This window comes from Lutra lutra, chromosome 1 (genome assembly GCF_902655055.1).
Source record: "Lutra lutra chromosome 1, mLutLut1.2, whole genome shotgun sequence".
Classification (NCBI taxonomy): domain Eukaryota; kingdom Metazoa; phylum Chordata; class Mammalia; order Carnivora; family Mustelidae; genus Lutra; species Lutra lutra.
The window spans coordinates 81,540,760-81,558,924 of record NC_062278.1 but is presented as its reverse complement, the minus strand read 5'-3'; the positions used below and the strand labels follow the sequence as shown (position 1 = coordinate 81,558,924).

The 18,165-nt window shown below is 42.0% G+C and overlaps 1 protein-coding gene across 1 annotated transcript in view; it reads right to left on the bottom strand.

Annotated features, from left to right (window-relative positions):
* MME (membrane metalloendopeptidase) overlaps positions 1-17,138 on the bottom strand; it is a 105,711-nt gene extending 88,573 nt beyond the window's left edge. The window contains 3 exon segments of the mRNA XM_053447847.1: positions 11,401-11,436; positions 12,175-12,341; positions 17,000-17,138. Coding sequence (XP_053303822.1) covers positions 11,401-11,436; positions 12,175-12,331 — 193 coding nt within the window. The 5' untranslated portion in view covers positions 12,332-12,341; positions 17,000-17,138.
* Between the last annotated feature and the right edge of the window lie 1,027 nt (positions 17,139-18,165).

Below are 18,165 nucleotides of genomic sequence, written 5' to 3'. Positions count from 1 at the left end.
CGTTCCTAAGTTATAGTCAGTGATCCTTCCCAACAGTTCTGATCAAGACATGCTTCATTTAAAACCCTTCCTTCTGTAACTTCTTGGAGCTATTAGTAGAAGATCCAAACATTTTAACATGCACTACGAGATCCTACACCTGCTCATCTCCATGCCAACACTCAACACTCCCCCTTCCCATCCCCACTTTCACATCCCCATACACATCCTCTATGACAAAGCCCTACAGCTATACCTTCGGTTCCTCCATCTTGCCAGTCTCCCCCTCACACTTGGGACACAGAAATGATATTCCCTCATATGGGCAAGTCTTCGCCTCCACTTTTGCAGGTGTGAGCTAGCCAGCAGGCAAGCTTGAGAATGCTACACCTCCGCTTAAAATCCTCCAGATTCTCCATGAGATATTTCTTTATTTTCCATAGACTTTAGGAGGAATCACAACCCATGTGGTACATGATCAAGCCCCCATTTACTTTTCTAGTACCATGACTTGCTAGCCCAGTGCATCCTTCCAGCCATCATGAACCACATTCAGGACCTAAACTCACCAAGCCTTCCCTGGTGTGCTACATCTAGCCTGTGTTCGTGCTCCACGGGTCTGCCAATCTCTCACTAACCTTCAGTACTTCGTGGGTGACATTTCTTCTTGAGAACGCTTTCCTGGCTCATTACAATCACTCTAGCTGCCCACTCCCATGACTAATCTGGTTCAGGTGCTCCCCTCTCTGCTTGCCTCTGCCATAGCGCTTATCCAAACCATATGGTCATTTTGTTTCTTGGTCTGTCATACTGAGTGGACTACCACTTTCCTAAGGACAAGGTGTATCTGAGTTAATGTTTCTGGGTGTCTAGAAAAGGTGCAACATTTAGAAGGTGTTCGCTTAATGGTTTGGGGGAAAAAATCAACAAATGAATGACTGATGAATGAGTAAATGAATGAGCAGATGAGGAAAGATGTGGTTCTGATGTCTCTGTGAAAACATTCCCACCCACATCATTCCCAGGACACACGGAAGGATGTGCTGGTTCAACTTCAAAATTACTAGTGAACAGGCCCAGTGCCTCAGCCACTCTAATTTGGTTTTCACAGGGTTGCGCAGATTGAAATGCACCTGTTAAAGGATTTCGTTGGTTAACATCCCCCTCCTTTTAAAAACACGAACATTTGTGTAATTCTTATGTACCTTAATGTCAACTGATTTAAAATGTTAAAGTGTTTTTCTTCCTGACACCTAACAGAGACCACTCCATTGAAGGAACAGGAACTTTGTATGTCACAGATGGTTTGGCCTGGGTATTATTTTAAAAGTTTCCCAAATTATCCTAATAAGCACCCCGAGTTGAGAATCGATATTTTTCAGCATGTCTCGGACTTTACTGCACACACTTTTCTGCTGGTTCCTGATGGTTCCTGAATCCTCATATCCAACCCTAACTTTGCCACATATATTAAAATTGAAGCTGCAGACTCAGTAGGTATGAGGTGGGGACTTGAGAATGTGCCCTTTTGCAAGTTTCCCGGCTGATGACGATGCTGATGGTCTATGGACCAGACTTTGAAGAGCAAGGATCTGGTTATTCTCCTACTGCAGCATGTCTCTGGCTTATTTACTTTTAGGGGGTCGATCCATGGCAAGGGAAGGGCTAATGGTGAGAGTGTGCCAAGGCAAGCATAGAGTAACTATGTATTCAAATCAGTGTACCTGCAGGTAGGTCTTGCTTTATAGGAAACTTGGATCTAAGCTCCCATTTCTGATGGCGCTCGTTTTAACTTCTTTACAGGCTGACCTGTCAACCACTGAGCTAAGACAGAGCACAGAAGTCAAGGAAAGTGTTAATAAGGGATGACAAATTTTACCTGAGAATATATACAATGTACTACTCTGTTCTCTATCTCCCTCTCCTTCCCTCTCTCTTGACCACACTTTCATCTTTAAAAATATATTGACTGCAGGGGCACCTGGGTGGCTCAGTTGGTTAAGTCTCTGCCTTCGGCTCGGGTCATGATCTCAGGGTCCTGGGATCAAGCCCCGCGTAGGGCTCTCTGCTGAGTGGGGAGTCTGCTGCTTCCCACCCTACCCCCTGCCTGTCTCCCTGCCTACTTGTGATCTCTGTCAAATAAATAAATAAAATCTTTAAAAAAAAATACTGACTGCTTTTTGACTCTCAATAAGTAGCTTTAAACAGTGTATCTGTAACTTGCATGAAAAAAACACATTAAATGTAATATATCTGTGCCTTATACCTAAGGGGCACCTCCCCAAAGGATGTGTAATGTGAAATGGGGTGTCATTAGTCTTTGCTGTTTCTCTGTGAAATGAGACACTATAATTCCAATTTTGTAGATAAGGAAAATAAAACGCAGAAAGCTAAACTTACTTAATTAAGATCACATGCTAACAACACAGGATGTGGTCAAAACTTGCATCCTAGTTCCCCCACGCTACGGTGGCTTTAATGGAAAAAGAGGCAGTAATATTTCAAGAGATTGTGCCTTAATTATTCATAACACTTGCATCTCTTTGAAATAAAGCTTACTATTTAACAGCCTTTCTTCTATACATATCTATGGCTGGAATTTGTCTATTTTCTGTTCATCTAATTATTAACATATTGAAATGAATACAAAGTGGCCTTAGAAGGCCACATAAATTAATTCCTATACAACGGATGAAAAAGAAAAAGGAGGATAAGAATAATGCTAATGTATCAGATGGCATACAAAGAAGTCCTATAATTACAGGGTAAAACCAAATTTGACTCTTAATAGCAGTCGAGGGGAAAATGGAAACATTTCATAGAACCCCCTATGTGAAACCAACACATTTGAAAGCAGGACTATCCAGGGTAACTGCTCCACAGCAGACCCCGTATTCTGACCTTGATTCAGAAATGGCTGGTCCACCAAGCCCTCTGATCCCACATGCATCCCTGACTCCCTCTGAAAGCGAAACCCCGGCTCATGCAAACAACGCTTCCAAAGTCCGCTGCTGAAGTAATTTTAATTTCCTACTTGATTTTCTGTTTCCCAAGACTTTCATCAACATTACCCTCATAAAATCCAAGAATAGACACTCGCTCAAACAGAGAAGCTTGAGTTAGGTTATTTAGAAAAATTTGGTAGCCCCTGAAAATGACCCATAATCATTCTGAATTGCAGAAATGGGACTAAACATTTAATAGCAATCAGGAGATCAAAATAAAATTACCTATAGATGGACACTGGGGAGATGACAAAAAGGGATGAGGGTAGTTTGGTTTTGTTTCTTTTTTTTTTTTTTAAGATTTTATTTATTTATTTGACAGAGAGAGAGATGACAAGTAGGCAGAGCAGCAGGCAGAGAGAGAGAGAGAGAGAGAGAGAGAGAAGGAAGCAGGCTCCCCGTCACCAGGAAGCCTGATGTGGGGCTCGATCCCAGGACCCTGAGATCATGACCTGAGCCGAAGGCAGAGGCTTAACCCACTGAGCCACCCAGGCACCTTTGGTTTTGTTTCTTAATGATTGTATTAAGTTACAACTTGCATACCATAAAATTCGACAAAGACTTTTAAATAAATTTATACAGTTGTACAAAACCATCACCACAAGCCAACTTTAGAACACTTCCACCTCCCAAAAGGCTCCCTTGACCCATTTGCAGCAATCCCTGCCCCACTCCCAGCCCCAAGTAATAGCTATCCTTGCCTTGTGCCTTTTGTAATTTTGCCTTCTCTGGAAATTTCAAATAAAAGGAAATGTATAATATGCCAGCTTCTGTGTCTGACTTATTTCACTTAACATAATGACTCTGAGGTTCACACGTACTGTTGTATGTGTCAACTTTTTATTGTTGTGTGGTATTCCCATTTATGGCTGTACCATATTTTGTTTATTCACCTGTTGATAGACATTTGGGTCGTTTCCAGTTTGGGCTATTATGAATAACACCATAATGAACAATCACATAAAAGTTCTTGTGAGGACATGTGTTTTCATTTCTCTTAGGTAAACACCTAGGTGTGGAATTGCTAGGTGGTATACAAAGAGTGTGTTTAAGTTTTTATGAAAATCACCAAATGTTTCCCAAAAATGATTTTTACATATTTAGCTGTGATGTCCTGAGGTATTTTCCATTCACACCAACATGTATGATAGCTCCAGTCTCTCTCTACATCCTCACTAACACTTCATACTGTTTTTTTTGTTGTTGTTTTTGTTTTTATTAAGCCTTTCTAGTGGGTATGAGGTGAGGTTGCATTGAATTGAGAGACTGTATTCCAGTTTTCAGTCAGTCAGAAATAGGCTCAAGAGCAGTCTCCTCCACTCCACCACTACTACACTGTATCTCCTTTCCTAAATGATCAGAGGAAATGAAATCTTTCAGGATTCAAAGGTTTGGGAAATTTTCCCCTCATGATTTTTTAATTCTCTATTTTTAAATTTCCCTTGAATAATCTATGAATATTACCAATTTGATCTTCCTATTATATCAAAGGGTTACTGGAAAGCACCTTGCTAGCCTATGGATGTGGTAATGAACAGAACAAAGGAAGACCCTCGAGCCACAGAGGGGTCTTCCCACACCTCTCACTCTACAGTGTTAAGTGTAAAGCTAGGGTCCTCATCCCAGCCTAAGCTACCGTTTACAGCCACTCTCCTTCCCATATAGGTAATTTTCACAGCTGTAATACAAACCTTAGGATTCCAAATAAGCTTACCAGGCATTGCTAATTTTCTTCCCCTTTAGACATTTCATTCAACTTACCTATGTTTTCCATGCCTTGGCCATGCATTAAGGGGGGAAAAAATGGCAGTGCACTTCTGCTTAAATTCTACCCAGCAGGTAAGAAAAATATGTTACGTATGTTCGTATTTATCACATAATTGATTCCCTTCATGGAAAGGATTTGATTGACAGATGCTAATTATAACCAGAGAATTTTTAAAGTGAGTATTGCTACACAATTGTCAGGAGAATGGTGTCAGGAAAGCTGCCCAAAGCAAACTGTCACATGCCACATTTAAATTAACAAGGCAGCTTCAGCTGGCTTTCCACTAAGATACCTGCTGTGGATACCTGCTGTGTTCTTACTGCCCAGAGGATTTTTTTCCACCTTAATTACATAATGAAATAGCCTCATCTCCTACTCTGAAAGGCTGCCACGCACCAGGTAGCCCTCCAGAGTCCGTCTGAGGTCTTTCCTGGACTGATCTAGTTGTTCCATGTTTCTTCATGGAGACTTCCGGGCTGTTAACAGGCAAGAAAGGAGAGAGAGACCATGGCCAATGGTGAGCCAGGGAGTCCCTGTTGCTTCCAGGAAAGGCCAGCTGGTGCCAAGATACCTCACCTAGGGCATTACCAGAATCTGATCCTTGTAAAAATTATCAGGAATTTGAAGGTTCATATTCAGAATATGAACCCATTATCTCACCATGCTGAATCTATCTTTCAAGTGAACAGAATGCCTCTTTTCTTTCTATTAATAATTAAACACTCATCAAAAGTTTGGTAGGAAAAAAAAAGTTTGCCCGGTGAGTAGAGAATTAAAGAGGAAAGGAAATGAACAATTCTGAGAGGTTTCATCCAGGTCTCCATGCTCTGTGAACCAATCTCTTGGGTCTACCATAATTATGCAGTATATAACCTGCACAACTGTACGGACAGTCTTTTTCTCTCTCTTGTGCATCATATTGCTCATGTATCTTAACTTGGCTTCTCTATCCGCTGGAGAGTCTAAGACAACTTTTTGTCTTATTTGCTTCTTTAGACCCCTCAATTCCAGACTGTATTCGATGTGCTAAAAATCACTGATGAAGATGCTCAATGTTCTCAGTAAAATAGTTGGTTTCTGGATTGAAGAGAGATTTATTTATTCTCCTCCTTCTCAGTGTGGATTTAATTATTTCAATGCTCAGAGAGTCTTCTTATGCCTCTGAGCATTAGGTTCTAGCAGGAGGAGAGGCAATCTGCTTTCATATGTACAGACATAGGGTATTAAATGTTGGAGAGACTCCAAAGTCTCCTTAGAGACAACATGGAGAAATGGTCATGAGTATGAGCTCTGGAACCAGGTGCCTGGGTTGGAATCCTAGCCCAGGTTCGATCATCTGCAAAAATAAGATGTAATGGTACCTACCTCACAGGGTCATTATGAGAATCAAAGGTGTTAATACATAAAAACCGCTTACAGTAGTGCTAGACACATAAATAATCAGTGGTAGCTATTATTATTTTATTATACTATATTCTAGTATTATTCATCTGTATTCTATTATTATATTCCTCTACAAATCCATGTAACATAACATTCCTTCCCTACATCTCTGTATTACATTCCTCAATTTATTTTTTTTTTTATTTTTTAAAGATTTTATTTATTTATTTGACAGATGGAGATCACAAGTAGGCAGAGAGGCAGGCAGAGGGAGAGGGGGAAGCAGGCTCCCTGCTTAGCAGAGAGCCTGATGCGGGGGTCGATCCCAGGACCCTGAGACCATGACCTGAGCCGAAGGCAGCGGCTTAACCCATTGAGCCACCCGGGCGCCTCTATATTCCTCAATTTAGTAATGAAGAGGCAGCTTGGTGGAAAACATCCATGTGTGTAGGTGGGCACGTGTCTGAATTATTCAGAGATAGGCTTAAAGTAAGTAGCTATGGAGGATGTCTTGGTTCCCTCTGACCGCTATAACAAATTACCACAAACCTAATGGCTTAAAACAGCACAAATTTACTATCCTGCAGTTCTAAAAAGGGGTAAAAATGCAGCATTCCTTCTGGATGCTGTAAGGGAGAACCATTCCTTTCCCTTTCTGGCTTCTCAAGGTGGCACACATCCTTTGGCTTGCGGCTGCTTCACTCCAACTTCTGCTTCCTGCACTTCTGGGCTTCTATCTCCTTCTTTGTTTCTAATGCTCCTCCTGCTCCCTTCCCCTTAAAAGAATGCTTGTGATTACACAAGGCCACCCAAATAACTCAGGTTAATCTCCCTACTTTGAGATCCTGAATCCAATCAGCAAAGTCCCTTTTTTCCAAATAAGGTAACATATTCACATGATCTGGGGACAGGAAGTGGCTATCTTTAGGGAGGCATTACTCCACCTACCACAAAGGGAAAAGCACTGTATATCTCTGGAGACCATTCGAGCCAATGGGACCTACTCGGAGGTGACTCTACCGTCCCAAGGGGACCATGGCAATGTCTGAAGACATTTTTTGGCTGTCTCAAATTTTTGGCTGAGAGGGGAATGGTATGAGACATCTAGTGGATAAAAGGCCAGGGGTGCTGCTAAACATCCTATAATGTACAGGACAGCCCCCTCCCCCAACAACAAGAATTATCCAGGCCAAAATGTCAACAGTGATGAAGCTGAGAAGCCTTGATTTAAAGCATGTGATTCCTTGAAATCTTCTGAGTCAGTAAGGCTTCAGCTCAAAGGAAGCCAGTTTCAGGACTTAGAATCACATGGAGAAGTTTGAGAGATCACAAGTAAACTCATAACTCCATGTTTTTGACCATCTTAGATGGTAAATAAGAGATGAATAATATTACTCATGCTTTAATAGTAGGGTTTTGAACACTGCCTTAACTTGTTATTTGTTAAGTAGTGTTTGTTTTATTTTGGGTTTGGTGTAATCTTTCATACTGATACATTTCATACACACACAAATTATCTTTAGGTATGTGTTATAAACATCATTTGTGTCTATTATAGATATTTAAATTTGCAGATGTTCAGATTTAACATACCTAACACCAAATACATTTCAAGTTATCCATGGCCTGCAATATTTCATTTTTGCCTTAGTATGACTTGATTTCTATGTATTGACTTCAAAGGATCGAAGAGTTTGGTTTTTTGTTTTGTTTTGTTTTGTTTTCCCCCTGGCTTATCATTTATTTATTAATTTTTTTTTTAAAGTCAACTCTATGCCCAGTGTGGAGCTCAAACAACCCTGAGATCAAGAGTCGCACACCCTACTAACTGAGCCAGCCAGGCATCCTCTGGTTTGTAATTTAAAAGTGTCCGGTGATCCTTCTGAGTGACCCAGAGAGCAACAGGCACAGCCACTGTCTGTCTACATGTGAGCTGTTGTGGTGATGTCCCATCAGGTCATTCCTATTCAGTTTATAGAGCTGGTTAGCCTGTGAGGAATCTTATAAGCAAAGTATCAGCTGTCTTCCAGCTTTATTGGCTTCGTAAAGTCAACCTTAGCTCCTTTAAAGATGTCTGGTCATATCTGAGTCTATGCATGTTTCTCTCAAATGCGACATTTCAGTCAAAGCCTGGGCCTCATAACCAATGTTTCCAATTAGGGCCGCATCAGCTCTTTGAGGGCATTGGGGGCTCTGGGAGCCCATGCAGCACACTGATCACTTGCCCTGACACCCTCATTCACCTGGAGAAAGATTTAAGCTAGAACCAACTTTCACTGAAAGTGAGCACCTTGCCTAGCAACACCTATTTTTCTAATTCTCTAGAATTCCATGCTTGCGTTTGAATTCTCCCAGTCTTTTAAAGTCATCTAGAACTGTCAAGAGGAGACTTTATATTCTTTTCAACATCTTTTTTCCCCCATCTTTCTCTTCCTTTCCGTCCACTGGACTCTGCTCATTCCCTTTCTTTAATACTTTCTTCTGCCCAAGAATTCCCGTAGAATTTTGTTAATTTGCAGCAACTTCTAAAAACAGTAGTTGTATCTTCTGTGGCAGAAAAGGTTTACTAACTAGCAGGGGACTGTGGGCGTGTGAGCAGGCATGAGTGTGAATATTGTATCCATGAGAGTGTGTTTCATCTTCATTTCTTCTCTCAGGAATAATAGTAACTATAAACCTGGAAGTATTCTAACAGTTTATAAACAAACAGAGCTGAATAAAAACAGAGTTATTCAGCAACTGACGCTATGTCTACTGTATATGTTTCTCTGCCAAGGAACAGTTTTGGAGCTGTTTTACATCTGGTATGATTTCTAACCTCCCATTAAAGGATACATGTCAAATATGTCTTAATGAATGGAAGTTTGCTAAACACTATTTTAAAAAGCCGAAGCCCCACCCCTAAGCAGTAAGTCACATCTAAGAGTCCAGATTCCAGATACCACATTGCTAATTGGGGTAGGTACCCCGAGGGGAATCTGCCCAGATCTCTATGCCTCCCTAGTGAAAGGACTCCATTTCTTCAAAAACAAAAAAGAAAGAGAAAAATAGAGTAAGAAAGAGAGAAAGTGTGAGAGAATCTATAGCTTAAGAGACTTAGAAGACATGTCAAGTGTATTAAGGACAGAGAAACTTGGAGACAGTTAGAGGTTCACAGGAGACAGAGGGTGACAGGTAAGCAGGAGGTTCTCGAAACAGGAAGGTAATGAGCTTATAGTAAAAGCAGCAGGTAAAGAGAAAAGTGGGCCAGGGTTTGGAGCAGGAGCAAATGGTAACATTGACAAGTTGAGCACACACCAACTCTGGAACAGTGACCCTGGACATCTCCCAGCCAGGGTATCTGTGCAGCCATTTCCTGGGGAATAAAGAAACTTCTTTGGTTTCTGGGAAAGCCCTTGGAGGGGCAAGTCCCTATTAGTATGTTGAGCAGCCAGTGGCTAATGTCCCAATCAGGCCTCCCTCCGGTCACGCAACCACATCTTAGGTGTCCTGCCAGCGCACATGAGTTCCAGAATGACTACAGCAATGAAAATCTCAAAAAACAATACAGAAAAGCAAAGGGCAAATATTCAGAACATAAAACTATCACCTTAAATCCTGAGACAGTTTCTCATCATTATTTTGCAAAGGACAATGAAGATCAAAAACCCAGATAAAACCATCTAACAGCAAATGGTTCAAAATCATTTGGGACAGGTTATTTCTCGGAGGAAATGTAAACATTAGAAAGGAGGTTTAGACTCTCCTGCCAAAGGAGACAAGAGGTAAATGCCGTGTTCATATCCTAGGGTGTGGTGCTCAGCTGCGACCCTTCTTCTCCTTGTCAAAATGTTTTTCTTTTTTGCACCACAGTCTAACTGATGTGATATCTCATAACTCCACATGCTTTCTCTGTTCCCTTCTCTGACTTTTCTTTTCCCTCCCCTCTAGTTCTCGATGTCTGGCCCTTATAGCTCATCTCCATTTTGGGAACTCAAGTACTCCCAGGGCTTCACCCATGGATGCACCACCTGAGAGATCTTCCACTCCATCCCTGCCTCTCTGCTGTTTCTTTCCTCTTGGGTGTAACCCCTGAGTCAGCCCCCACATGTCCAAATCCATATTAATCACATCTCTCCCTAAGACACACTTAACCTCCTAATGTCTCTGTCTCTGTGCCCATTGCCACCATTATCCCGAGTCCTTCGGTTTTAAAACTTGGCCTCATTTTCAAGTCCTTCACGTCCTTCATTGAGCAAATCCATTCCACTGAGCCATCCCAATCTCCCTTCACGTTGTCACATAGCTCTCATCCCAGCACAGGCTGGCTCTTCCACGCAGAGCAGCATGAGAGCAGCAGCCCCCACATGCCCACCCTCTCTGGCACACAGCTTCTCACTCAACACACCCAACCCGACATTCCCGGAATCATCTTTCAGCTTCTGTCTTATTGAACCATCGGTCTTGTAAAATAGTCATTTCTCCTTCATTACAGCATCAAGGCTAACATGTGGATTTTCAAAGCTCTCATTCACGTGTCCCTATTTATCAAGCCTACATATGCACTGCTTCTCAACAACATGATTTATTTCTGTTGTTCGTTCTCCCTGTATGGCAATCCCTCTTCCATACCTCCACTTCCAAACCCAGCCCTGTTTCAAAGGCCCTCCCAAATCTCCACTTCTCCACCTAGCTTTACAGACTACATTTCACTCCCTTCTTGGTTCTCACCCGCTCACAACCTGCATCGAGAAATCAACATTAACGATATGACCACACTCACCAGTTCAATGTGTTGATTTTCTTTCTCCAACCACGGGGCAAGCTCCATTAAGCTAGAGATACAGTTCTCCATCACCCTACCAAACACTCCAGGTATAAAAAGAGTAAATTCTTTTTTGGAATAAACTAGCTAATTAATCTACTACTTATATTTAGATTCTCCTTGACTATAAATAAATGAGGTATAAGGAATAAAAGTATAAACAAAGAAAGTGTAGGGATGCTTGCCTATTAGCATTTGATTTTTAAATGCCAAACATTACTTGCAAAACTTTTAAATTTAAAAGCCATCTTCTTGGGGCGCCTGGGTGGCTCAGTGGGTTAAGCTGCTGCCTTCGGCTCAGGTCATGATCCCAGGTCCTGGGTTCGAGCCCCACATCGGGCTTTCTGCTCAGCAGGGAGCCTGCTTCCTCCTCTCTCTCTGCCTGCCTCTCTGCCTACTTGTGATTTCTCTCTGTCAAATAAATAAATAAAATCTTTAAAAAAAAAAAGCCATCTTCTTACCTGATTTTATGCAGTCTGATGACTTACAAATACCATCTAGAAAAAGAAGGAAACATGCATAAATATTTCCAATACGGTTTTCTAATTTCTCACTACCTTTTGTTCTTTTAAAAATTGCCAACTAAAAAATCAATTCCATCAAGCAAGAGCTAAGAAACCCAAGTATTTACATCACTGTCAATAGCTACAAATAAATATACAGAAATAAAATAGGCAAATCCTAAATTTAAAATTTTGATAATGATGAAAACAGTGCATTCATTGTATCATCTCTACCCACTAAGACCTAGTTCTATCAGATTGAAATAATCAGCCCTTTTAGTCTGGTAATCTTTTTTTTTCTTCCTATTAAGGAACCAATCTTTTCTAAACCCTTATTGTGAAAAACTTCTAAGACTCAAATTAGACCTCTTAGATTCCTGTGAGCTTCTTTACACTTTCAATGACACAACAAATTTCACTAATTGAAGTTGGCCATAAAATTGTGCACACCTTAATTAAATAAAATTATACATTAGAATCCTTCTAACATAAGCATGAGTACACTAAATATACTTGGCAATTAATAACTTAGCTCAAACATGACAGACATTGTACTTTAGTCCGAGTTAATTGTTTAGATATATCGATGTGACATTTTACAAAGGAATCTTTATACCACCATCCTTCAGTGTCCCTCTCCTTAACACATTCATTTGGCAGATGAAAAAAGCATCAGATGAAGATCCCACTCTCGTGTGCAGGTACGTGCACACGAGTGTGGTAGTAACTCACCATCATAGGTTGCATAGAGTGCGATCATCGTTGCAGCAATGACGGTAAGGAGCAGGACAAGGACCGAGAGAGTGATCTCCAGGGAGGTCCATCGTTGTTTCTTTGGCCTTGGAGTACTGATATCCGTTATATCCATCTGACTTTCTGATCTGCCCATCACCTAAAATCTGTAAATAAAAAAAAAAAAGCCTTTGAATACCACTAATAACAAATTAATAAATAGAGAAAAAGAAGAGGAAATGTATGTACAATTTTCCATAGGCTTAATGCGGCTAAATAAAAATAAAGGGTTAATTAATTTTAAATAGAAATAAATTGTTGTTGTTGTTGTAGAAAGTCAGAATTTTGATTCTGAAAACAAAGAGTACAGAGCCAATGAATCTGACATGACAGGTCATAATCAATCCATCTTTCTCTCTTTCTTTTTCTTTTTTTTTAAATATATATATATATATATGTATATATGTATATGTACATATGTAAATATATATATATATATATATATATATATATATATATATATATATATGTATCACTGATGATCCAAGCAAAATTAGACAAGAAGTCTCGGCTAAATACTCACATACGACTCCTTTGGCAGTCCATAAGCAAATAACCGCTGCACCATCATAAAGCAAAGTTTTAAACTCACCCTTCTGAACTTTGGACAACATCAAAGGTGAATTTTGTATCTTGCGCCAGTGGCTTCTTTATAAGCATGGAAATCAATGACTAATACTTTGAGGTTTTGACTAAGCAATAATTTGAAACATGAATACAGATAAAAACAAAAAAGGAACAAACCCTTGTGATAGTTAATTTTTAGTCTTAAAAACAACTTTTATTTTTACAGTTCAAAATTATAGCTACTGCGGATGTGGGTCTCTATTAACTGGTGAGGTAACATTCTGGAAATGGTCACTCGTTAAGCCCAAAGTCAGTGGTTTACACCCAGGGATGAAAGATGTTACCCTTAATCAACGTTTCTTTGTGCGACGGAAGAAGAAAAAATATATATATAATTTTTAAAAATTCCACCCTGGAGGCCAGGGTAACTGTTGTTAAAATATTTAATTTGTATTTAAATTCATATGAATACTTCTACTAAGCTGACATTTATCGAGTACGTCCCATGTGTCAGTCACTAGTTCTTAGTGCTTTATACGTACTCACTGATTTCATCTTCGTAAGGTGGCCACTAATATTCCAGTTTTGTACTTAGGAAACTGAAGCACAGAAAATTCAGGTAATTGGCCCAACTACACAACTAGTAAATGTCCTTTACATACAACACATTTGGTCACTGCTTGAAATAGCAATATATCATCACACAAAAAAGCTATTTTAGATCTTAGTGCAGAAGTTTTGGGGGGGAGGGGAAGGGAAATCAAAGGCATGTAAGCCGAAATACTAAATTTCATTATGTTTCTCTTAGAGGCCGTGTGATTTTTTACTGACCATCCACCAAAGCCCAGACTTCAATTTTTCTGCATGACTGTAGAAAAGAGCATCATAAACTAACAGACTAGCTGTTTATAGTTTGATACAAATTAAGCATATAATTGAGTTCCTAGATGAAGTGACTGCTCAGAAATACCCCTAAAGTTAAAGAGCTTTGTTGAATACCCACAATCTCCTGTGAGTGTGTTTCGTGGAAACTGAGGCACAGGATAAAGTTGAAATGGAGTCTATATTTGAAGTGTGGCCTGGAAGATCCCGCTGATAACTAGGAATTTAATCTCCCCAGTGAGTTATTAATAAGTGAACAACAAATGGACTTTAGAGTTCTGGATACAAAGTCTTAAGCATGCTGTTCTCTTGATTACATGAGGCTATAACCAAGGGCAGACTATCAAATAAAAATATTTTATTAGATCATGAAAACTGTGTCTGCTCAATAAAAGTGGAGTGTAATGTACCTGAATGTTAAAATGTCTTACTTAATGGTTATGTAACTCATGTTGGCTTAGTCTCACAGCGCCTGGGGTTATGATATGGAATTGCATTGATCGTGGTCCTTGGAGTTTTAATAGGGATGGTGACTGGGAAAGAAAAGATGGGACCAAATTTAGTACTTGGACACCATACAGAGAGATTCATAATAAAAAGAACAATTTTCCCAGTTTCCCCAGAAGAATTCAAGAGCAACCCAAAGAGCATCTGAGTATTAATCACATTTCCCTTTCTGGAGCATGTGTCTTCCTGTTCTAATATTTCAGAGACAATCTACGGAAGAGTATTTCTCAAATAATACGATCCACTTCTCCTTTTGATTCTTAGAAACAATAATCAGTTTCTCTAGGGCTAAGAACAAGGGCAGCCACAGGGTTAAATTAAAGCTGCTCTTTGGCACCACCAGGCTTCCAACTAGCAAGAAAACTAGTAGGCAGGCATGTCTGTCTTTCTCCCTGCTGTGTGACTTTTTCTTCACACCTCCTCCTTACCATGGAGATTGGGGTAAGAGGCAGCTGGGCTCCCAATGGTTGTGCACCTAAGCCCACAGAAACTGTTATAGGGAAATAGAGGAAGTGACCAAAACTGCTAGTCCTTTTGCTGGCATCAAAAAGGTATCATCTTTGAATTACCTGCAAACTCTCCATCTGCCCCTCTTGTAAATGCTCTACGAAGTGTTTTTTGCTCCTAAGTAACACTTCTGAACAGCACTGAGCAAAAACAGAAATGAGGCCAGTGTAACTGCCTAGTTAACCTTGTCACTCATGTTCAGATATCTGCGGTGGATTCATTATTTTCTTGTAAGAAAACAGGGGTCAGAATCTCAAATATCAGGAGGGAAGATATCACCAACTCCCAGTCACGGAAGAGCCACCTCAACCAGACCCAACCGCATTTTAGGGGAGGGAGGGTTGGGGGCAATTGCACAAAAGAATAAAAAAAAAAATTATAAAGTTGACACTTACAGTTCCATATAAAGTAGGATATGCCAAAAAATACCTAACACGTTTAAAACACTGCATCTCAATGTAGTGATATGGTCAGAAAAACTTAAACCAAAAAGTAGACACATCCCCAGGAAAGGATAGAGATCTAGGAGATCTAACCCAAAAAGAAATCTATGAACTTCAGCTTAATCACATCCCCCAAAGAATAAATGATTATTTTGCTTAAGTAGAAACTGCATTTCAAAGCGATATAACACAGCAATTCCTTTATCAATTGAGAACAGGCAACACTTCATGACAGAGTCCAATCAAAGACCCTACAGGATAATAGTTTTGTTAAAGGGAAGCCTATAAACCAGTGATTTTCCTCTTCACAGCACTTTACCACGCTAGCCTTTCTGCAAGCCCCTGAGGGTACACTACTGAAACAGTTTGTATGATGGAAACTGAGGCACAGGAAGCAGGAGAAACAGGTTCCATATTTAGGCTGTGGCTGCAGAAGCTGAGCAGGCTCAAGAGAAATCATTTCCTTTTTTTGCCAGGACATTAATTTGTAGGTGTTCCCAGCGCCTGGGGTACGGAGTTCCGGACACCAAGTACCAAGCACATCACTCCCATATGCAGTGTAGCTATTCAACAGAAGTCACCGCTTGGAGTTCAAGAAAGTCTCGGACAAATTTCTGTCTCCGCTGGAACCCAGAAAGAACGCAAGAGAGTGAAGACGCCGCAAGCTTTCCAAGCCGATCTGCCGATTAGCAGGTTCTAAACGCTGACACTGCAAGTCAGGTTAACTACTTTTCAGTTTAATAAAATTACCATTTGCATCACCTATGGGGGAGGAACAGGCTCGATCAAGTGGCTAAAGAGGAATGTTTGGTTGCAATTACCCTCGTTTTCAAATACAAATAGCATGAGACCGATCAGGTGCGGAAACTTTCATCTACAAAAGAACTCCCCTCTGCTCCCGCCAACCAACCCTCGCTGACACAAGCACGCTATCAGCATAAATTATATAAGAGCAAACTAAGGTTAAGGCAAGATGAAGAGGTAGGATAACGAAAGGATCTTCAGGTTAGGAAAAGTAAAAATAGAAAAGTGAGTTACAAATGAGAAGAGAATCCCATAGAAACCAAAATGAAAACAAACCTTCCCTTAAAGAAAAAAAAAAAAAAAGAAGAAGAAGAAAAGAAAAAGAAAAAGAAATCAGTGTCTGTGCAGCCGAATGGCAAATTCCCAGCCCCCAAATCCGTCCCCCTGCAATTCGGCAGCGCTGATCTCGACAAGCGAACGGAACTCCCCGAGGCAGAGGCTGCAGGGAGCTACCGCAAGGAACCTGAGGAGTCGCCCCGACATCACTCGCAGAGCCTTCCTCCCAGGTCACCCTCTTTGCCCCTTTGCCTCACTCTTCAGGTCCTAGTTGCGGCTCCTTCCCAGGGCACGCCTCCCTCGCCCACGGCCGCAGGGTCCCAGGCGCTCGGTGGCACCCGACCCGAGCCGCCGACCCTGCTCCACGCGCCTCCCGGGCAGCCGCTCCCCTGGGTCGGCTGTGCCCGCCCCGCGCCCGTCCTGCAGGCTCCCACCGCCCGCGCGCTCTCGCGCCCTTCGGACCCTTCTCCCCAGCTCCCCGGTGCTGGCTCGCTCTCCCGGGACTCACCAGTGGGATTGGGGAGAAGTTGGAGGCGGCTGAGCAAGACACATCCCGACCAATGAGCGCGCGGGGTCGGGCGTGGGGAGCCCCGCCGAGCGCCGGTCGGTCCGTGCGTCCGCCCCAGCGCGCCCCGAGCGGCGCGGGCTCCGGGTTGCGGGCGGCGGCGGCGCCGAGCCAAGGCCGGACTCCGGGGAGGTTCCGGGCCCCGCGGCGGCCGGGGCTCGGGGGAGCGAGGGGGAACCGGGCATCCCTCGGACCCGCGCCCGGAGAGACTCACCGTGGCCTCTCAGCAGATCCCGCGCCGGGAGTTGGGCGGCTGCTCCCGCCTGCGCTCGGTCCAGCTTCGCCACTTGCACATCTCCGCGCCCCGCGCGTCTCGGCGCTCTCACCCCCACTCCGCCTCACCGCCGCAGGACGAGCGAGAGGAGCAGTTCCCTGGGTGACCTGAAGGTTTCCGCTAGGTCTCCCGAACCCTCTCACATCTTGTGTGGGGGCCGGGCGTGTGAGTGTGCGAGAAAGCACCCCCCCACACACACCTCACCCTTCCCAAAAGGGCTTTGCCAAATATTCTTGGAATTGCTCAGCTTCGGGGCTTTCAAGAAAACAATACATTGCCTCTAAGAGATTGTGTAGTGCTGATGAAGGTTCTGTTGCTCTCCCTGGTCAACCTGAGACAAAAATGATTCTCGCAGTCTTCTTTTGCTCTCTTTCTCGCTCCTTCTCCTGCCTCTATCCAAGCTTCCTTCCTTTCTCATTTTTTAGGTACTCTCCCTTCCTCTTTTTTGTTTTCTTTCTTTCTTCCCTTTCTTTCGTTACCCCCTCTCTCCCTTTTCGTTTTTCTTTCTCCTCGTCTCTTTGCTTTCTCTCCTTTTCCTTCTCTCTCTCTCTCTTTCTTTCTTTCTTTTCTTTTTTTTTTCGGTCAGCCCAAAATGATGTCAAGAGCTATATTATGTACTGAAACTCCCCACTCCCACCTCCTGACTCTTGGGAATCCAGTGATGTGTATACCTGAAGGCTTGGGGATGGGGAGTGGGAAAGTCACAGGAAAAATAGGCTACAGTGTGTCTGCTCTACCTACTAAAACTAGTTATGTGCCTGGACCCTTGTCATTTTAGTGGAGCCAAGCAGCACACCATTTTCATGCAAGACATGCAATTCCTTTTCAAGGAAGTTTTAAGAAAAAGAAAATACTTTTTGCACAGAGGCGATTCCTTTATAAAAGCTGCCTTTAGCAGTTTTAAGTGTCAAGGAGCTCAGAAGAACTAGACCTCCCCTATTGGTTTTGTTGTTGTTTTGCTTACATGCTTTTTAGTTTAGTTATTCAATGCCAAGCACATATGAGTAGCTTTAACAGTGATCCCTTTCCTTTTTCGAATCATGTCTAATTGCAAACACAGAGAAACACATACACACACACACACACACACACCCCTGGGAAAGTCC